The sequence below is a fragment of the Cervus elaphus genome, chromosome 2 (assembly GCF_910594005.1).
Source record: "Cervus elaphus chromosome 2, mCerEla1.1, whole genome shotgun sequence".
NCBI lineage: Eukaryota > Metazoa > Chordata > Mammalia > Artiodactyla > Cervidae > Cervus > Cervus elaphus.
This window is the reverse complement of record NC_057816.1, coordinates 12,031,382-12,053,647: the sequence shown is the minus strand read 5'-3', so window position 1 is coordinate 12,053,647 and position 22,266 is coordinate 12,031,382. Positions and strand designations below refer to the sequence as shown.

The window sequence follows — 22,266 nt, the reverse complement described above, 5'->3', positions numbered from 1 at the left end:
TCATTGGGTATAATTGAGGCCCAGTGTATGGGAACATGGCTGTAAGTGACAGAGGACAAGGATCCCAGGAGGTAGGACAAGAGCCATGGTAGGTTGAAAAGAGCCAAGAGGCTGAAATAGGAGGAAACAAGTTTTCACTGGTATATGTGAAAGACTTGGCAAATATAATCCAGATTTGTTTGTAGTAATTGAGCAGTGGTTTAGAGGATCAGTCCCTGTCACCCAGAATGTGCAAGAGCGGAGAAGAGAGAGGAGACTGAAAAGTGAAAATCAAACATGTATCCCAGGTCAAGTATGTCTAGTATTGAAGAGACATAAGTCCTGTCAATTTACCTGCTCCCTCCTGAGAAGAATTAGAGTAGTAAAAGAGGGAAGGTCCACACTATGCTATCACCTAGTTCTTCTTCTGTCCAGTGAACATTGATTTCCAATGTAATTTCTTTATAAACAGAGCATATACTTTGTATGATGGAAGACATCTAACTTACTGCCCCATATAAACCTTTGAGGCTGTTCTGTGCACAGGCAGATGGTGCCCTGGTGACTGGCAGGCTCTGTTTTGGCTTCAGAGTGCTGTGTATGGGGATCTGCTATCTTCTGGGGCCTGGGTTATATCTTCAGTATGGGTTCACATCAGAGGGGTTAACTCTAGCTGGGTTTAATTCTATCATCTTGCTCTTTATCTTCAATTTGTCCCATGTTCTTTCCACATCTCTTTCTATCCCTGACTTCTTTGTGACTGAGTAGTTTTTGTGATTCCCTTTTATATCCTTTGTCACTTTATTAACTTTAACCATTTTTGAAGTAGTTTTAAGATCCATGGTATGCATCTTTAACTTGCCAGTCTGTCATTATTAATTATGATAATTATTAATAATTATTAAATTATTTACTTATTTATCTTTTCTTTGACTGAGTTGGTTCTTAGTGTGGAATGCAGGTCTTCCTGTGGTAGGGATTCTCTATTTCAGGAGGGCATGCTAAGTACTTGCAGCATGTAAACTCTATTTGAGATATGCAGGCTTAGTTACTCAGTGGCATGTGGGATCTTAGTTCTCTGGCAAAGGAACAAACCAACATCCCCTGCAATGCAAAGCAGTTCCTTAACCATTGGACCACCAAGGGAGTCCCTATATTTACCTTTTAATACATATTACATGTTAATCATTTTGGTTACTGTTCATTCCCCTGGAAATCCAGATTTCCTCTTCGTTTTAAATTCATTCTAACTTGAGACCTTTTAAAAAACATTTATTACATTGTTGTGTTGGTGGTGATGCAGTCTTGTAGTTTTTGTATGTCTGAGAAAGTATTTTATCTTGTTTTTGATATGTATTTTTCTTGGGTGTAGAATTCTGAGTCAATTATATTTCTCTCAGCATTTTAAGATGTGGTGCCAGTGTACTCTGGCTAACATAGTTTCATATTCCTAATGTGCTGTCATTCCTATTTTTGTTCTATTATTTCTGTTTTTCTTTCTGGTTACATTTCTTTGGTTGATTGTTTTAAACAATGAATTATAATATGCCTTTTTTTAGTTGTCATATTTCTTGTCCTTGAATTAATTGAGCTTCTGTGCTAACGGGTTTAAAGCTTTCATCATATCTGCAAATTTTTCAGCCAATAATTATGAAGTTCTTTCCTCTATTCTCCTGTCTTTCACTTCCTGTAGGATTCCATTTACATATATTTTAGCATTGTTAGAGCTCTTTCTAAGCTCTCTGATGCACAATTAATTTCCTCCCACAGTCTTTCCATTTCTATTTTACATGTCTCTATTTAACATACTCAATATTCATTGGCTTCATGAATGTAAGGATTATTGATGCAGCAAGCATTTCAATGTCCTTCCTTGCTAATTATGTAACGTATATTTTACCTGTGTTTTTACTAATTGATTTTTCACTCATAATAGATATTTTCTTGCTTCTTTACACATTTGGATTTTTTTTCTTTTTAAGTTTATTTATTTATCTTAATCAGAGGACAATTACTTTAAAATATTGAGATGAAACTAGGACAAATACTTTCACAATTTATATGGAAATTGTAAATTGGATTGTAGATGTGATCACTTTTATCCTTTGGATGCTGGATATTCTTTAATTTTTATAAATCATTCCTTTCACTGTTTGCAAACACTGTTAATTTCTTGGAAAAAAATAGATTTTTTGAAGGCTTACTGTTCTTCACCATCTCCTGAAGACTGGCCAACTCATGTCCATCAAGTCAGTGATGCCATCCAACCATCTCATCCTCTGTTGTCCTCTTCTCCTTCTGCCTTCACTCTTTCCCAGTAACAGGGTCTTTCTAATGAGTCAGTTCTTCACATCTATTGGCCAAAGTATTGGAGGTTCAATTTCAGCATCAGTCCTTCCAATGAATATTCAGGATGGATTTCCTTTAGGATTGACTGGTTGGGTCTCCTTGCAGTCCAAGGGACTCTCACAAGTCTTGTCCAACACCACAGTTCAAAACCATCAATTCCTCATCATTCACCATTTTTATGGTCCAACGGTCAAATCTATACATGATAACTGAAAAAATCATAGCTTTGATTATACTGAACTTTTTTCAGCAAAGTAATGTCTCTGCCTTTAGAAAATTTGTATAGATTTGTCATAGATTTTTTCAAATGAGCAAGCCTCTTTTAATTTCATTGCTGAGGTCATCATCTGCAGTGATTTTGGAGCCCCCCAAAATAAATCTCTATCTGTTTCCATTGTTTTGCCATCTATTTCCCATGAAGTGATGGGACCAAATGTCATGATCTTCATTTTCTGAATGTGGAGTTTAAACCAAATATTTCACCTTGCTCTTTCACTTTCTTCAAGAGGTTCTTTAGTTCCTCTTCAATTTCTGCCATGAGGGTAGTGTCTTCTGCATATCTGAGGTTGTTGATATTTCTCCCAGCAATCTTGATTCCAGGTTGTGCTTCATCCAGTTGGCATGATGTACTCTGCATATAAGTTAAATAAGCAAGGTGACAATATACAGCCTTTACCTACTTATTTCCTGATTTAGAACCAGTCCATTGTTCCATGTTCAGTTCTAACTATTGCTTCTTGACCTGTATACAGATTTCTCAGAAGGCAGGTAAGATGGTCTGGTATTCCCATCTCTATAAGTTTTCCACAGTGTGTTGTGATCCACACAGTCAAAGGCTTTTGCATGGTCAATAAAGCAGAAGTAGGTGTTTTTCTAGAATTCTCTTGTTTTTTCCATGATCCAACGGATGCTGGCAATTTGATCTCTGGTTCCTCTGCCTTTTCTAAATGCATCTTGAACATATGGAATTTCACAGTTTATGTACTGCTAAAGACTTTCTTGGAGATATTCCTTTGGTAGCATGTGAGATGAGGGCAACTGTGTGGTAGCTGAACATTCTTTGAAATCACCTTTCTTTGGGATTACAATGAAAACGACCTTTCCAGTCCTGTGGCCACTGCTGAGTTTTCCAAATTTGCTGGCATATTGAGTGCAGCACTTTCACAGCATCATCTTTTAGGATCTGATACGGTGCTACTGCAATTCCATCCCCTCCACTACCTTTGCTCATAATGATGCTTCTGAAGGCACATTTGACTTAGCATTTCAGGATGTCTAGCTCTAGGTGAGTGATTACACCATCATACTAATTGGCATCATTAATATCTTTTTTGTACAGTTCTTCTGTGTATTCTTTCAGCCTCTTCTTAATATATTCTGCTGCTGTTAGATCCATATCATTTCTATCTTTTATTGTGGCCATCTTTGCCTGAAAAGTTCCCTCCCTATCTCTAATTTTCTTGAAGAGATCTCTGGTATTTACCATTCTAATGTTTTCCTCTATTTCTTTGCATTGATCACTTAGGAAGGATTTTTTCTCTTTAATCTCTTCTTGCTATTCTTTGGAACTCTCCATTCATATGGATATGTCTTTCTTTTCTCCATTGCCTTTTCCTTCTTTTCTTTTCTAAGTTATTTGTATGGCCTCCTCAGACACCCATTTTGCCTTTTTGCATTTATTTTTCTGGGGATGGACTTGATGTGGCATGTACAAATCAAAAACAAAGATCACGACATCCAGTTCTATCACTTCATGACAAAAACATGGAAAAACAATGAAAACAGTGACAGCCTTTATTTTCCTGGGCTCCAAAATCACTGTAGATAGTGACTACAGCTGTGAAAAAAGAGACGCTTGCTCCTTGGAGAAAAGCTATGAAAACCTGACAGCATACTAAAAACCATAGACATTACTTTACCAGCAAAGGTCTGTATAGTCAAAGCTATGGTTTTGCCAGAAGTCGTGATTGGATGTGAGAATTGGACCATAAAGAAAGCTGAGCACCAAAGAATTGATGCTTTTAAACTGTGGTGTTGGACCAGACTCTTGAGAATTCCTTGGACTGCAAGGAGTTCCAACCAGTCAATCCTAAATGAAATCTGTCCTGAATATTCTTTGGAAGGACAATTGCTGAAGCTGAAACTCCAATAACGTTGGCCAACTGATGAGAAGAACTAACTCATTAGAAAAGACACTGTTCCTGGGAAACATTAAAGGCAGGAGGCAAAGGGGAAGACAGAAGAGGAAATTGTTGGGTGGCATCACCGACTTGATGAACATGAGTTTGAGCAAGCTACGGGAGTTGGTGATGGACAGGGAAACCTGGCATGCTGCACCACATGATATAGCAATGAGTTGGGCATGACTGAGAGACTGAACTGAACTGATGTACAGAGGACATCAGGGATCAGGAAAAAGTCTTTGGGGAAGGTGGAAGGATCAGTTCCTGGATAGCTGAAAATGATGGGTCAGCAGGCCTTTTAAAGCTGGAGAAGCTGTAGGGAAGAAATTCTATGCCAGGTGAAGAGAATGGTAAGAGAAAGGCAGGGTGGCAGTGCTGGGATTTCCCAGAGGACAAGATCCCTGTTCGATTAAACTTTACCAATGCTCAATATTGTTCAGTGATTGGAAACATGAGTTTTGTTTTGGAAGTGGTAGAGCAATAATCAATGGAAGGACTGATGTTGAAGATGAAGCTCCAACACTTAGGTCACCTGATGTGAAGAGCCAGCTCATTGGAAGAGACCTTGATGCTGGGAAAGATTGTGGGCAGCAGGAGAGGGGTCAAAAGGATGAAATGGTGATTTGGCATCACTGACACAATGGACATGAGTTTGAGGAAACTCTGCAAAACAGCAAAAGCCAGTGAAGCCTGTTCTGTTTCCGTACATGTAAACACAAAGAGTCAGACGGGACTTAGCAACTGAATAATACTGTGGCCCTCCTGGGGGTGGTGAAAGATTTAGGTGGAAGGGGAGAATTCCCATCCTCTGGTGCAGGTCCTTGAATCCAAGACAAGGAGCACAAGATTTTGAATGTGTTACCAAATATGGTTTTCTGAAAAAAAAAAAAAATATTTTGTGCAGGAGTGAGAACTTTGATTGAGTTTGTTCTATAGACTTTATTGAGGGATGTGGAAGGGATATGGAGTGGGCTGAGTCTGCAAAAACCAGGTGACCAGCTGCTGGAGGGGGAGGCATGTTGTAAACATTCTGTACTAGATGGAAAAGGAATCCAGAAAAAAGTGTTCATTCTGGAATGTACATACCAATGTATCAGATTGTTTCAGCAGATCACTTCAGTTTTGTTTGGGGGCAAGCAAGAAATGCACGATGGGTCGTTTTCTTTTGTCAATTCCTGTGGGTAGTTAGATGACTCAGTGTCTGGTTACTTCATTGCATGGTTGGAAACATGCTTGGGAAAGAAAACTAGATGAGGTCCACACATATTTTGTGACTAAACAGCAAGCACAGGAAGGTTTCTGAGGCAACTGTAGGTAATTTAACCATGAGGGGCCAAATGGGGGCAGTTTCATTTAACAGGCTGAGATTGGACTGTACAGTTTGCCATAGTTGATGCTATGACAAGTAGCCATAACAGCTACTTGTTGCTATGCTGGAGATGTGGGAAACTGACAAGAGACCAAGAGCCTGTTTGGCTTTCCTTTCAGTGTGATTTCAGGGGAGAAGTAGTTGACAAGGAAAGGCTGACTGGTAAGGCTTAGGAAGGGAGTAATCTGAGCCAGTAATCATTAGCTCTTGTGGGAACCCAGAAAACAGAAGCATCGACTCAGTCAGACTTCTGTGTCATGGTTGAGAAATAGAGGTCATTTGACTTAAATCTATATTTAGCCTTGGAAATGGCAGTCATAACCTCTAAACAGAAAATTTTTTTCTCCCCAGGTGGCAGAATAATTCACATTTCTTCCAGACTCAGACACCCAGAAAGCTCTCTCAGTGCCACTTGTTTTTTGCAGGCACACATGCAATCTAAATGGCGGAATTATCATCAAGGTGCCCGTTTTCCAGATGAGACAACTGAGGTTAAGAGACTTGATCAAGGTCACACAACTAAGTATGTGAAAATCCAAGCACAAACCCAGGGGAACAGTTCTCAAATGTTGTGTTTTTGCTCCACACCCACTGGGAGTGGTGGGTAGTGATCTGGCACCAATGCTTAGGCAGAAGCAAGCACTATTCAGGCTTAAATTGAAGAAAGTAAGGAAAACCACTAGAACATTCAGCTATGACCAGAATCAAATCCCTAATGATTATATAGTGGAGATGAAAAATAAATTTAATGGATTCGGTCTAGTAGCCTGAAAAACTATGGATGGAGGTTCATAACACTGTAAGGGAGGTGGTCACCAAAACCATCCTCAAGAAAAACAAATGCAAGAAGGCAAAGTGGTTTCCTGAAAAGCCCTTAAAAACAGCTGAGAAAATAAGAGAATTGAGCAGCAAAGGAGAAATGGAAAGATATACCCAATGAAATGCAGACTTCCAGTGAATAGCAAGGAGAGATAAGAAAAGTCTTCGTAAGTGAACAGTGCAAGAATTACTGGAAAACAACAGAATTGTAAAGAGTATAGGTCTCTTCAAGAAAATTGGAGAAACCAGAGGAACATGTCATGCAAACTTGGGCACAATAAAGGACAGAAAACTCAATGACCTAACAGAAGCAGATAGATTAAGAAGAGGTGGCAAGAATGCACAGAAGAACTATACAAACATGGTCATAATGACCGGGATAGGGACGATGCTGGGGTCACTCACCTAAAGCCAGATATACTAAAGCATAAAGTCAAGTGGGCCTTAGGAAACATCACTACAAGCAAAGCTAGGGAAGGTCATGTAATTCCAGCTGAGGTGTTTAAAAATCCTATAGAATGAGGCTGTAAAAGTGCTGCATTCAATATGTCAGCAAATTTGGAAAACTCAGCCATGGCCACAGTGCTGGAAAATGTCAGTTTTCATTCCAATCCAAAAGAAAGGAAATTTCAAAGAATGTTCAACCTATCATGCAATTGCACTCATCTCACTTGCTAACAAGGTAATGCTCAAAATTCTTCAAGCTAAACTTCAACAGTAGATGAACTGAGAACTTCCAGATGTACAAACTTGTTTGAGGAACCAGAGATCAAATTGCCAACATCCATTTGATCATAGAGAAAGCAAGGGAATCTCAGAAAAACATTTTCATCTGCTTCACTGACTATGTAAAGACTTTCACTGTATGGACCACAACTGTGGAAAATTCTTGAAGAAATGGGAGTACTAAATCACATTAACTTTCTCCTAAAATGTCTGTATGTAGATAAAAAAGCAGCAGTTAGAATCAGACACGGAACAACTGAAAGATTTAAAATTGGGAAAGGAACATGACAAGGTATAGATTGTCACTCTGGTTATTTAAGTTATATGTAGGATGCATCGATATGCTAGTCTGGATAATTCACAAGCTGGAATCAAGATTGCTGTGAGAAGTATCAACATCCACAGATATGAATATGACACCAATCTGATAGCAGAAAGCAAAGAACTAAAGAGCCTCTTGATGAGGAGAGGAGATGAAAAAACTGGCTTAAAATTCAACATTCAAAAAACTATTCACAAAAAATACTCACCATTCATGGCATCCAGTCCCACAACTTCATGGCATATAGATGAAGGAAAAGTGGAAACAGTGGCAGATTTTATTTTCTTAGGCTCCAAAATCACTATGGGCTTTAACTGCACCAACAAAATTAAAACACACTTGCTCCTTAGAAGGAAGAAAGACTATGAAAAACCTGGACAGTGTATTAAAAAACAGAGACTCACTTTGCTACAGAGGTCATGTAGTGTACATGATTTTTCCAGTAATCATGTACAGATGTGAGATCTGGACCATAAGAATGGGTGAATGCCAAAGAATTGAGCTTGTGAATTGTGGTGCTTGAGAAGATTCTTGAGAGTCCCTTATACAACAAGGGGATCAAACCAGTCAATCTGAAAACTTCTGACCCCTGCGGTATCAGCTGAAGCATCTATTGAGGGCCTCCAAGTGGAAAAAACAGATGCTTCCACTGCAAAAGTGCCTAACCATGGCAAGTCCAAGCAAAGTGTTTGTAGCTCCACCCCTGGAGGAAGCTCAGAAAGGCTGAAGGCTCTGTGTACCCTGGGTCACTTGATACATGTGTTGCATTCTCCCCAGCAGCACTGGGGGCTAAGGAAGGTGCATTTTGGGTTCTGGAGGAGAGAAATGGGTCAGGGATCCACTGGGCCCACCACTTAACAAGAAGGACTGGAAAGGACAGAGCAGGCATATGTGGTAGAGAGCTGGTGACTGGGGTGTGGTCACAAAAGGGAACCAGCTCTGCATGAAGTACCTCACCCAAACTCCCCTGGAGGAGAAGCCCAGTGATAAGTTCATCTGAGATGGCATGAAAACAGTCTATATCTTTACCCCTTAGAATTCCTCTGAATGAAGAGGTGGTGGGGTTGGTGGGTCATCATGAACTCTTCCATGGCCTAGACCATCCCCCAGTCACTATCCTTGGGGCTGCCTCTCCCCAGCTTCAGTCATGTAGTTCTGGAGGAAACTGAGAATCATGTGTGTCCTCTGGGTCAGGGCCAATGATCATGTAAAGCCAATCATAGGACCCCATGACCCTGCCAGGACGCCTGATCTGGGGCTGTACATGTGATCTGAGGTGGGTCATTCAGAGAACACACTTGAACTCTGATGTCTGCAATCTTTTTCCTTATTGGAGATTCCTTCAGGATATAAAACCCTAGGGCAGGTAGCTTGGACTCCCTCATTAGGTGTAGAAGCCTTAAGGAAGAAAGTTGTCAGGATAAGACCCCCAAAGAAGAGCAAAGGGAAAGAGTGAGGGTGAGAAAGAGAGAATGGATGACTTCTGATTTCTTGGGTCCAGTCACTGAGATCTTTATATTTGCTCTGAGTCTTGTGTCCTGGATTCCCAGAATCATTTCAATGAGTCTCCCCATTCTTCGAAGCCAGTTGCAGTTGTCTCCTCTCAACTGTAATTCAGACCTTGTTATAGATCCTTCCTAATCATTGTACACCTCCCAGCCACTAACATAGACACCCATTTGTTTCAGCACCATTATGAGTGAAACCTTTATTCTTTACTGAGAATAGGGTGTGCAGACCACCAAATACAGTTCACCAGCATCTTGGGCAGGAGTGCCCTAAGTGTGAGTGAGTGTTTGTTAGGAGCATCCATACTGATTCTTCAACACCTCCAAGCATTTACACTGTCTGTGCCAGGGCCAATCCTGTCATTTCCTTGATCAAAGACTGAGAAATGCAGTCTCAGGAAGACGTCACCCAGGATCCAGGTCTCTGTAAAGGTACTCACTGTGTTCTCTTTAAATGTGGTATAGCAGTGGCCTCTAAAATCCTGGGGGAGTCAGAGACACACACCCGTCATCCTGAGCCCTTATGTGCAACTCCCACAAGTATCCAGACACAGCACAATTCTTGGTTTTATTTCCCTCCTTTGGTAAGTATCAAGGGATTTTCTCATTAGCAGGTTATATATGAGAGTTTATAAAAAACCAAAAAGGGCCCATACATGCATTTGCCTGAGGAAGGGTGTGGGGGAGGGAAGAACTGGGAGTTGGGGAAACAGTGGAATGATAAACAACAAAGTCCTACTGTAGAGAGTAAGGAACTATATTCAATATCCAGTGACAAACCACATGAAAGAGAATACAAAAAAGAATATATATTTTTTATGTGTATAACTGAGTCATATTGCTGGGCAGCAGAACTTAAGGTGACACTGAAGATCAGCCACACTTCAATACAATTTTTAGAAAAGAACAAGAGTGTCCCCTGGTTCTCCTCGCTCCCTGTTTCTTTCCTTCTGACTCCTGCTCCTTGTTAGCTCTCCAGAGAATGCCGGTTCTCCTCCTGCATCCCCACAATCCGTACTTCATTAAAAAACTTTATTTTGTATTGCAGTATAGCTCATTAACAATATTCTGGGTTTCAGGTGGACAATAAACCGACTCAATTGTATGTATCTATGTATCCTGGTCCCAAAGTTACCCCTCCCATCCAGGCTGTCACATAACTGAGCAGAGTTCCCTGTGCTACACAGTAACTCATTGTTGGTTATCCAACTTAAATATAGCAGTGCCCACAACACGTTCTTGAAGACTTAACTCAGGAACTCTAGGAAGCCTCCTTCGGCCCACACTCACCCTCTTTGGCCACTCCAGGTCTGGTTGGGTGACGTGCTCTGGTACCCCATTCCCACCAGTCAGTCACTAACCCTCATCACCCCTAGTAAGTTCCCAGTGCCCCAATGCAGAGCACCTTGGGATGCCATTTGCATGGAATCCAGCGCAGATCTGCCTAGAACCAAGCAACCCTCCATATGGCTTCATGAGTTTGTGGTTTTAGAATTCCTGAAATTCCCTCCTTTCCTTAAAGCCTGCTTTGAGCCCATCAGCCAGTTTGGAACTCCCATAGGGAGCTAACATGAAGCATCCTCCCTGTGCTGGGGCTGAGAAGTCACTGTGCACCTTTATTCACTTTAGCATCCATGCTCCCCACATAGGGGTCGAGTACCCTAACCCCAACTCACAAAGGGGACACCTGGCCAGAGCAAGGGGAATATGGCAGTCGAGAACTAGGCTGACTATGTAATTTATCATCCAAACCAGGAAAACTGTGAGAAGGGGAGGGTGTTAATCCCTATGGTGGGACAGCACACTGGGACTGTCCCCAGCCATTCTCCTTGTCACATGGCCTATTTCAGGGACTGCTAGCGCTGACTTCCCGGGTTCATTCATCTGAGGTTTCATTTTGAACTGAAGCTCCTTGAACACTGAGGACCTCAGTGTTCCTCTCTCGTTGTGACTCCCACCATGCCAGCATGGTTTGGCGTCTCCACATTTATTTCAGGATGATCAGTGTCCCAGACAGGCCTTTACTCTCAATTGGTTGGTGTTGTGGGAGGTTCTGGCCCAGCCACAGGGCTCAGCAGCATCTGCAATAGTGCGAGATGGCCTGCAGAAGACGGCCTCCTCCCAGCAGCAGCCTAAGGGTTATTTCGAGTTCCTATTTGAGAACCGCCCTCAGGATCCTCCCCTCACCTTCAGGATGTAGGCTTGAGCTGGCACTGGGTAGTTGATACCATTGATGGTGAGGATAATAGAGGGCAGGTTATTGACTGTAAAACATGAAATGCAGTGCTATTAGAGAGAGAGGGAGAGAGGTTGGCCCTGGAGATCCTTGTTGTGTGTGGAGACTGTGTGTGACCCTGGGGCATGACCCTTCACCTCGGAACCCCGTGGCGTGGCACTGATGAGCTTCTGGATGTTATTGACGAGTCTTCTTGGGCCAAGGATCAGTGATGTCCTGGTGTCAACAAGAGTCTCGCAGCTGCCAGAACAAGCAATAACCTGTCCTTTCATGGAGATGCTGAGAGACAGTGGAACAAAGCAGGCATCAAGGTCACTCTGAGTCTCCCCAGAGCTGCCCCCTTCCCTACTGTCTCCTAAAAAGCCCTTTGTCTCTTGCCCTGAATCTTTTCCCTTGCTCTTGACATGGCACCTTCCTTGACATCCTTGAATGCACTACTTGAATACACCAAGATCTTTTGTGCCTTGACAAACCTGGTATTCCTTCTTAGAAGAGTCCCCTCCCCTTTGACTAGCAAATTTCTTCTCATCTTCAAGATTCCAGGTTAATTGTCATGGTTTCAGGGAAGACTTTCCTCTGGAGTTTATCAGTCTCCTCTCTTGGTCACTGTCTGTAGACCCTTCCTCACGTCTAGCATGTACCAAAGTCACAATTCACTAAGTGTGTGTGTCATTTCTGTGCTTCTGCCTTCTTAAATGTGAGGGCGAGTTTTATTCTCATTGCCTCCCTAAAGTGCCTGGCACACAGTGGATGGACAACACTTGTCTGTTTAGTGAGTGAATGAAGACTGTGAAAATAATGAATGAGAAACCTCCAGAGAGCTGTATCTGGGGCTCCTCTGTGAGAGGGTGTCTTCCAGCAGTGCTCCTATAACCAGCTCAGACCCTGAGACCCTGGCCAGGAAATCCATGACTACCCCACAGAAACTCCAAAGGACAGGTCAGCTTTTGTCTGAGGGTATCACACAGAATCCTATCTGTTATTGCCTCTGGTCCTCAGGTCATTCCTGGATCCCACCTTTCTGATTTTCTGTTATAGCCCCTGCCACATGGGATGTCTTTTTTATTAGTTGCTTTCATGTCTTAAGACTGCAGCCAACGTCTCTCCTTGTTGGGTAGCTGCTCCCTAAGGAGACAAGTTTTCCCCATTTGCTCAGGATGTTTCCTGTTTGTAAACTGACATTTATCTGTACTGAGAACTTGCTTGTTCCCAGGTAGCCTTGGACAGTTGGTCATCTTATCATAACTCTGTCCAGGCTGGTGAAATCCTCCATGATCCTGTTCACCATACTGCAGAGTCCTCTGACCGTGCTCCCTGCCTCACTGGGCAGCGAGTGCAGTACTCTTCCAGCTGCACAGACCTCTCTGGACCCGGTGAGGACCCTGGTCAGAGCCCTGGTCAGGAGGCCTGGGGATTATGAACCCATGGGTTGTTTGTGTATATATGTGCTTGTGTGTTTGTGTCTATGTGTGTTTTTATGTGTCTTTGTGTGTGCTTCTGTGTCTCTGACCAGCTATGCATGTTTATATGTGTCTCTGTGTATGTTTATATGTGTCTGCTTGTGTGTTTCCATGTGTCTGTGTGTCTGTCTGTGTCATTGTGGATGGTGTATATGTTTGTGTGACTATGTGTCTGAGAATCCATTTGTGTGTGTCTACCTGTGTCCATATACAGTAGTGACAGCATCCCTTGGGCTGACCCTCAAAGGGAGAGGCTTACTGGTCCATGTGGACACGCCAGTTGCCCATTTGGATCAATGGTAAGCAGGTGAGCTCTCCCTGGTAGTAGCAGTGGTCCACCCGCCAAACATCACCACACTGCCTTTCGCCCTGCATGTGTAGAGAGAAGAGAGGAGGGGATCTTTGGAGGACAGTAGCAACAGCACTGTCTGAGAACTTTGCTTCTCCACCCATCAAGACCCTAATAAGGTCCCCATCTACAGATGCAGAAAAGAGGCTAGGAGCAATTGAGAACCAGACTGAGGTCGGTTCCTGGCTAATGAGTGGCACAGAGGAGGTTAGAAGCTGAGTCAGCTGGCTGGGCTCCATCCACTATATCTTCTGAAGATGCCCTGGACCTCCTGTGACCTTAGTGCTCAGAAACCCTCAGAGGACAGGGTGCTGATGCATTTTGGCTCTCTCCTTGTCCAGCTGGTCTTTTTTCAGGAAAATCAAGGCCTGGGAGTGCTAAGGGTGTGGGTTCAGGTTACCCAGAGTTGTCTGGAACAGTCTGAGAATATAAAAGTGGTTTTTTTGTTTTTTTTTTTTCCTTCTTCTCGCTCTGAGCAAAATGAACCTTGAACTGCTCATGGGCAGAGAAGCCCATTAGTTGGAGGATAATTACTTTACAATATTGTAGTGGTTTTTGCCATACATTGACATGAACCAGCCATGGATTTGCATGTGTTCCCCATCCTGATCCCCCCTCCCACTCCCCTCCTCAACCCTATCCCTCTGGATGTTCCCAGTGTACCAGTTCTGAGCACTTGTCTCATGCATCCAACCTGGGCTGGTGATCTGTTTCACCCTTGATAATATACATGTTTTGATGCTGTTCTCTCAAAACATCCCACCCTTGCCTTCTCCCACAGAGTCCAAACATCTGTTCTGTACATCTGTGTCTCTTTTTCTGTTTTGCATATAGGTTTATCATTACCATCTTTCTAAATTCCATATATATGCATTAGTATACTGTATTGGTCTTTGTCTTTATGGCTTACTTCACTCTGTATAATGGGCTCCAGTTTTATCCATCTCATTAGAACTGATTCAAATGAATTCTTTTCAATGGCTGAGTAGTATTCCATGGTGTATATGTACCACAGCTTCCTTATCCATTCGTCTGCTGATGGGCATCTAGATTGCTTCCATGTCCTGTCTAATATAAACAGTCCTGCGATGAACATTGGTGTGCACCTGTCTCTTTCAGATCTGGTTTCCTCGGGGTGTATGTCCAGAAGTGGGATTGCTGGGTCATATTGCAGTTCTATTTCAAGTTTTTTGAGAAGTCTCCACACTGTTCTCCATAGCGGCTGTACTAGTTTGCATATTTTAACATGTATTTACTCTTTGCCTATCTCTCAGGCCAGCATGGGCATTCTTGAAGACAAAATAAGTCTTTATTCTAATCTAAAAACAGTAACCAATGTGTTAGCTTCTTATGGCCTTACACAGAATACGGGCTCAGTAACTTTTTATGGCTGTTGTTCTTGCATCTGTGGGAACTGAATTCCTCTGCCTGGGGATTCACAATTGCTTTGCAGTGTGTTCTACCTTCCGATCAGAGATGGTTCACTCCTCATCTGTAACTGAGTGACTCACTTAGTTCAGAAGGAACTGCTGCTGTTGCTGCTGCTGCTGCTGCTGCTAAGTCGCTTCAGTTGTGTCCGAGTCTGTGCAACCCCATAGACAGCAGCCCACCAGGCTCCCCCTTCCCTGGGATTCTCCAGGCAAGAACAATGGAGTGGGCTGCCATTTCCTTCACCAATTCAGGAAAGTGAAAAATGAAAGTGAAGTCGCTCAGTCATGTCTGACTCTTAGCGACCCCATGGACTGCAGCCTACCAGACTCCGCCATCCTTGGGATTTTCCAGGCAAGTGTACTATAGTGGGTCACCATTGCCTTCTCCTCAGAAGGAACAATCTCCCTCAAACTAAAGACACATCTTTGACACAGAAATGGATATTTACCTGCCATCTGTTAATTTCTGGGCCCAGTCACCAAGACCAGGAGTTGAGGATGAGAATACCTTCTTCTCTGGGTGGGGATCCTATGCCCAAGATTTCCACCTCCTGCAGGAGCCCCAGCTCCAACATCCAAAGTGGCATCTCCAAATGAGCCCCAGTGCTAGGCTAGAGCACCAGGGGCGCTGTGGAGCACCATCCTCCTAAAGCACTCACTTCCATGATGTTCCTCAGGGGGTAAATTGTTATATTTGAGCCACAAGAAGAAATCTGAGATAGTCTATAAGCACATTCCTTCAGGAAATTGTTCAGTATGTTTTCTCACTGAGGGTATTTCTCATGGTCTTCACTTTCGTTAGAGGTATTCTTTACAGGTCATTTGACAAAGAAAACAAAGAAGAAGCTACAATTAGCTCTCAGTGTTAAGGTATAAATGTCATTGTAATGGCACTGTGTATTTCCCAATCATTTTTATGAGGCATCTTATTATCAGAATGTTATGCATATACCATGCCAAAGACATAGGTTTGATTACAGGTTCTGTTCTGTAATGTTAGGTAAGCCATATGACCCCGTGGGGTCTCAGTCTCCCCTCAGTAAAAAGGTGGAATGTGATGATTCAAACCCTCCAAAGAGAATATTTGGGGGATAAGTGAAGTGATGTATATAAGGTACCTAATAAATAGGAAGTCTCAACAATGACAGCCGTTGGTATTGCTGTTACCATCCCACTGTATCCTTCTCATAGAACCTCAGGGAAGGAGGTAGAAGGGTAATTTCTATCCTCTTTTACAAGGGAGGTATTTGAAATGCAAGAGTTTGCAAATTGGCTGTGGTCACACTGCTTGTCAGATATAAAACAGTGTATAAGTAGCTCTTCCAATCTTTCTCCAAGTTGAAAGAGAAGAGAGAGTTGAAAGAAAAATCCAGGAGATAGGGAACAATTTAGGGAAATGTAGAAGCTCAAGAAGGAAGGATGAATCAAATTAAAAATTAAAAGAAAACAACCCAGAGACAAATACACTCACAGAGACTTCCAAAGAGATGGGGAGATAAATTATAGTGATACAGAGAATCAGACATAGACATATACACACTGAAGTAGAGAGGGAACAGAGAGGGCATGTTAAATAAAAGGTAGAAAAGTGCTATTCCACAGGACCACACCTACCTCTGCATTGACTCTGCACTGAACAATTGCAAGGAGTTCCAATTTCCACAGGTCATGACATGACTGGACCCCAAGAGTTGTGCAACTCTGCAAATCTACACCAAACCTTGGGACCCACAGTTGCTATACCAAGGGACTTATCAATAAGTAAGAGTTGAACTTTAGCACTGTCAGGGAAATATGCCATTCCACTCTAAACCTGATGGGTGGAAGAATAATCAGATGAAAAGAAAAGCCACAGAAAGAAATATGATGTGGCTTACAGTCCCCATACTTACGTGACTCTGCAATCTGAGGACACCAGCCCAAAGAGCACAAGCCACTTCATGCTTCTTTCCTGGCTCAGGGAAGTTCATGTTCTTAGCATGTAGTGGTGACCCGGAGCCCCTAGGTATATATGCTCTGATATGCCCTAGTTTAGTCCTTTAGGCCACTAGTAGATCTGAAAAATCACAAAGGTCTTGATAAAATCTGTACCTTCATCAGTGTCCTTGGTGAGTGGAGTTTGAAGCTTCTTAGAATACAGACAATTGAACTGTAATCTATTCCTTGATGCTTGTCTGGAAAATCAAACTGATCTGCATGGACATCTAAGAAGATGGAGAACCTTGCCTACTTAGAGGAAAAAAAAAAAAAAAAAACTGCTAAGAACATCATGAAAATGGTATCTAAGGACCATACTCAACATTCATGGTTTCATGTCATCTTAGTAGCCACTTCATGAGATATGCATTGCTGTCTTCAATGGAGAGGAGATTGCTAGGAGATTAAGTTGTCAAATGGCTAAGTGAAGACTTCAGGGGCACCCCAGGGACATACAACTGGCTTTAGGTAGTGGGTCTAATGGCAGAGATCAGGGGCACCTATGATGCCAGTCTGCATCAAAGATTTAGGGCAGAACAGTACTTCAATTACATGGTTTCAGTATTAGAAGAAATTTCATATGCATCCACAAGATATCTTATATCATCCAACAAACATACAAGGAAGTACTGTGTGTTGGGTTCTGGGTTAAAGGCTTCAAAGGCAAAGTCAATCAAGACAAAATTAGTTTTTATCTTAAGAGAGCCAGAAGTCTAGTTTTCACAAACTCTTGGCCCCACGAGGCAAGAGAAATGATAGTAGGACTAGGCGGCCATGCTGGACCCTGGGCAGCACAGGCCTGACCACTGGGAGCAGCCTTTCCTCCACTTCAACCATGCTGGAAAGCAGGCCAGTTGACCACGTTTTCAAGGGAATCAGAAGTTTGGGTATTTATGTACAATCTACTGATTTTAATGATAGCAACTAATTTTTTTTCCCAAAAAAACAGTGGAAATGCAATCTCCACAACGATGTGCTGGAATCAGCTTTCAGTCTCTGCAGGTTTTTATTTCTGGTCTAGACTTGGGAGTGCAGTGGGGACACAGAGGAATTTAATTCAAGTTGGTTGATTTACAAAGAGACTGAATGCATACTAAACATGTTTGTTTCCTTTCTATTTATAAAGAAAGATCATCAGGGACATACAAACCAATGAATTTCACTGCTGAAGATAAATGGGTATATTTCTGATATAATTTCCCCATAGGGTCTATGTCATGAAAAATTTTGTCTGCCAAAGCAAACATACAAAAAAAAATAATTTTGAAATGTCTTCACAATCAAAGAAGACCAAACAGCTGTGGCAGCCAAAGTAAAGACTATCGTGTTTAATGACCCAGGACTCCCAGGGCCTATTCCTGCATGAGATCTATCCAGGCCTGTCCTTGAATACAACAGAAGCCTCTTCTGTTGCCAGATGTGTTTAGATGGGGCACTGTGACTTAAACCTCATTTTTGCATATTGTTTAAACTCAGTATTGGTGGTTAAATCCCAAAAGGGGAATATGACATCATTGACAAATGACACACGTATATGTCCTTTGAACTATGGTGTTGGAGAAGACTCTTGAGAGTCACTTGGACTGCAAGGAGATCAATCAAGTCCATCCTAAAGGAAATCAGTCCTGAATATTCATTGGAAGGACGGATGCTGAAGCTGAAGCTCCAATTATTTTCCCACCTGATGGGAAAAACTAGCTCAATGGAGAAGAACCAGATGTTAGGACAGATTGAAGGCAAGAGGAGAAGGGTAAGACAGAACATGAGCTGGTTGGATGGCATCACCAACTTGATGGACATGAACTTTAGCAAGGTCTGGGAGTTGGTGATTGATAGGTAAGCCTGGCATCCTGCAGTTGAAGTCGTTGCCAACAGGACACAACTGAGCGACTGAACTGAATGTGTACTTCCTAGTCTGACCAATGTAAAGCTTATAAACAATGACAACTTGATAACAGTGACTATTCTGAGGACTAACATGTAGCTTCTAAATACATTTTCCATCAGACGATCCAAGGATTCTTAAAGAGATGGCTGACTTCAGGACTGAGTCAAGAAATGCACAAAATATTCTTGGGAATCATGAAGGACCAGAAAGCTGAGGGACTTCAAAGACCAGTGGGGGCTGGAGAGAAAGTTTAGGAATCCAAATGAAAAGGCCAAACGTCTACCAGTTTGTTGGCCAGAATGATGGTTCTGCTTCTCAACCAACTCTTTGTTTGTCATAGCTTTCCTGCCAAGAAGCAAACACCTTCTGATTTCATGGCTGCAGTCATCATCAACAGTGGTTTTAAAGGGTAAGATGAAGAAATCTGTCCTGCTTTGACCTTTTCTCCTTCTATTTGCCATGAAGGATGGGGCTAGATCCCATGATCAGAGTTTTTTAATGTTTAATTTTAAGCTGGCCAAATGTGTCCAAATGTTAATAGGTAACATCAAATTTGTCACTGTGATAGATTGATAGGACACCAACTCTCCATTCTAAGTACTGAGAAAGGAAAATAATCATCAATATGTAGGCTATTTTTGTTTCTATTAAACATATGTTATGTAACTACAAACAGTTCCAGGAAAACAAGCTGAACTGTCCCTTCTAGGGGTGATGAGAGAGTGACAGGGAGCAGCTATAATACAGATGAAGCCTCACTCACTGGCCTGCAGCTAACCTCTGGCTGTGGAGGTCGGATTCCTAATAGACCAAGGACTGGTACTGGTCCTGGCCTACTGTGCTGGTACTGTGGACTCCTGTTCTAAATCCAATAGTGGGACATTCTGTAAGACAAACCACCCTGCTTACTCCCAGTTTCTGAACAAATAAATGGCATTAAAATTGGGAGAGAACAGTTACTGCGTCCTAAAGGAGAACAACCAAGTGCAACATACAACTACATTCTTTCAATAAACTGTGAAAACTGCTTTTTGTGAATCAAGGAAATTTGTACATGGTCTGGATATTAGATGTTAATTTTATTGGGGACAAAAGACCATGTTTTTTCCACATCCTATCATTTTACCCCAAATACTCATTATGTACATTTTGTGAAATATTCATTTCGTCCTTAAAATACTTCAGGAAAAATGAATAAAGAGTAAAAAAGAGATGAAATGAGGGTCTGTCTTGATTTAAAAACAGATCTGCATAGCTGCTATGGATTGAACTGTGTCCACCCTTGACTGTCAGTATGATGGTAGGGCCTTTGGGAGATACACAAGTTGACATGTGGTTTTGATGGTGGTCCCTCATAATGAAATTAGCCTCTCCCTTTTTTTCTTATTTTCCCTCTTCCTCCTTCCCTTCCCCCACCAAAGTGAGAACATAGCAAGAAGAGAAAGTCCTGATACAACCAAGAATGTCTTCACTGGGAACACAATTGTCCACCATCTGGACAGTCTATGACAAACTGTGGGACTGAGAAATTAGTTTTGTAATATTGCTGCTGGATGATGAAATATAGGGCTCATGACACTCTTCTTTCTTATATGTGTTATGTTTGAAATCATTTTGTAGTAAGAAGTTTATAGAATGAAATTTCTCACTTAGTGATACCCTGAGGGGCCCAAGATAGCAGATTCAGGCAGGTCTCTGATGAGTGAGTGCTTGGATAACCACTGCTCTTTACTCCAACTCTTCTCTTGTCATCTGAAAACCATCCCCCCTCACCTGACAACCTTACCTCCAACCCTATCTGCATCTCCACTCTCTTGCTAAGCTACTGAGTCATCTAGCTGTAGGTCTTGATGATTCGGGAGAGGGTCTGGTAGCAGAAGGAATGTGGACATTTTTAGAAAGGATGAACTGGGCAAACCCCTCCTTGGTTTTCCCTTCTTTAGTGCCATCTTCAGGTGAGTGATTGGGCCTGGGTAGGTAGTGAGCCACAAGTGGGACTTCGTAGATATCTGCAAGTGAAGGGAGGAGGAATTCAGAACCACATCCCTGAGTCCAGAGCTGATTCAGCCTTGTGATAGCCCCAGGTTCTCCCTTCTTGGGAAGGCTGTAATGCCTCACTGCTGGTAAGTCACAACTGAAGTATGGGATGAGGTCATGGTGGTTGACCTGTCGGCCAAGTTCCAAGTATGGAAAGCAGGTTTGCAGTGGAATGGTAGCCATTTATTAGGCTTGGTTACCTTGGTTCTTAGCAGTGGCTACTTCCCACATCTAGAAGGCTTTTCTCCCAGTTTTTTGCATGGCCAGGTCCTTCTGAATATTTAGCATCATCTCAAATGTGTCTCTCTAAGACTTGCTTTCCCTGGCCACTGCACTCTCAGCAGCAAAGACCCTGATCCAAAAAATGCCTATAGACACTTCCCTTTGTCAAAACAATAATTCTAGTTACCAAAGTGGAAAGGTGGAAGAGGATAAATTGAGATTTTGAGATTAATATCTGTATACTACTTGATTTAATAGAGAATCAGCAAAAATCTTCTGTACAGCACAGGAATTCTGCTCAATAGTCTGTAATGTCCTGTATGGGAAAAGAACCTAAGAAAAAATGAGTACATGTGTAAGTGTAAGGGAATTAATTTCCTGTATAACTAATACTAATGTAATACTGTAAATTAACTATACTCCTATATAAATTAGAAGCTGAATTTTTAAAAACGCCTATGTCTAGAGACCCATGAAGTTGTTTAGACTTGCAGGATTCCAGATATGATGCTGAACATTGCAAAGTGGGGGGAGAAATCTAGACATTATCTGAGGTTGCATTTTCCTGAGCTTTGGTGTCTTTTGCTTCTAGTGTCACCTTTAATTTGTCTTTGGAGGATCTAATACAAAGGCTCGGAGACAGCAGCTGGATGTTAGTTGAAGGATGAGAGGGAGGTGCTAGTGGGAGAGTGAAATCCCAGCTCCCTAGCCTTGAAACCTGTATGCAGGTCAGGAAGCAACAGTTAGAACTAGACATGAAACAACTGACTGATTCCCAGTAGGAAAAGGAGTAACTCAAGGCTATATATTGTCACCCTGCTTATTTAAATTATATGCAGAGTACATCATGAGAAACGCTGGGTTTGGAGAAGCACAATCTGGATTCAAGATGGCCAGGAGAAATATCAAAAACCTCAGATATGCAGATGACACCACTCTTATAGAAGAAAGTGAAGATGAACTAAAAAGCCTCTTGATGAAAGTGAAATGGGAGAGTGAAAAAGTTGGCTTAAAGCTTAACATTCAGAAAACTAAGATCATGGAATCTGGTCCCATCACTTCATGGGAAACAGATGGGGAGACAGTGGAAACAGTGTCAGAATTTAATTTTGGGGGCTCCAAAATCACTGCAGCTGGTGATGGCAGCCATGAAATTAAGAGACGCATACTCCTTGGAAGGAAAGTTATGACCAACCTAGATAGCATATTAAAAAGCAGAGACATTACTTTGCCAACAAAGGTCCATCTGGTCAAGGCTATCGTTTTTCCTGTGGTCATGTATGGATGTGAGAGTTGGACTGTGAAGAAAGCTGAGCTCAGAAAAATTGATGCTTTTGAACTATGGAGTTGGAGAAGACTCTTGAGAGTCCCTTGGACTGCAAGGAGATGCAACCAGCTCATCCTAAAGGAGA

The 22,266-nt window shown here is 42.2% G+C and overlaps 1 protein-coding gene across 1 annotated transcript; it reads right to left on the bottom strand.

The window, feature by feature from the left end:
• Window positions 1–9,569: 9,569 nt before the first annotated feature.
• LOC122706208 (pregnancy-associated glycoprotein 1-like) lies at window positions 9,570–13,326 on the bottom strand. Its single transcript, XM_043921261.1, has 4 exons — window positions 13,211–13,326; window positions 11,629–11,770; window positions 11,443–11,541; window positions 9,570–9,737 (listed from the first exon to the last, which is right to left on the bottom strand). Exons 1-4 carry the CDS (start codon window positions 13,324–13,326, stop codon window positions 9,570–9,572), a joined length of 525 nt encoding a protein of 174 aa, XP_043777196.1.
• Window positions 13,327–22,266: the final 8,940 nt, after the last annotated feature.

What these genes read in the sequence shown, in the direction of transcription:
- LOC122706208 (XM_043921261.1), bottom strand. Translation starts at nt 13,326, where the DNA reads ATGCAGGGCGAAAGGCAGTGTGGTGATGTTTGGCGGGTGGACCACTGC. An exon ending in TGGCGTGTCCACATGGACCA is followed by an intron (nt 11,771 to 13,210) that starts GTAAGCCTCTCC and finishes ACTGTCTCTCAG; the next exon opens with CATCTCCATGAAAGGACAGG. An exon ending in CCACGCCACGGGGTTCCGAG is followed by an intron (nt 11,542 to 11,628) that starts GTGAAGGGTCAT and finishes TCTCTCTAATAG; the next exon opens with CACTGCATTTCATGTTTTAC.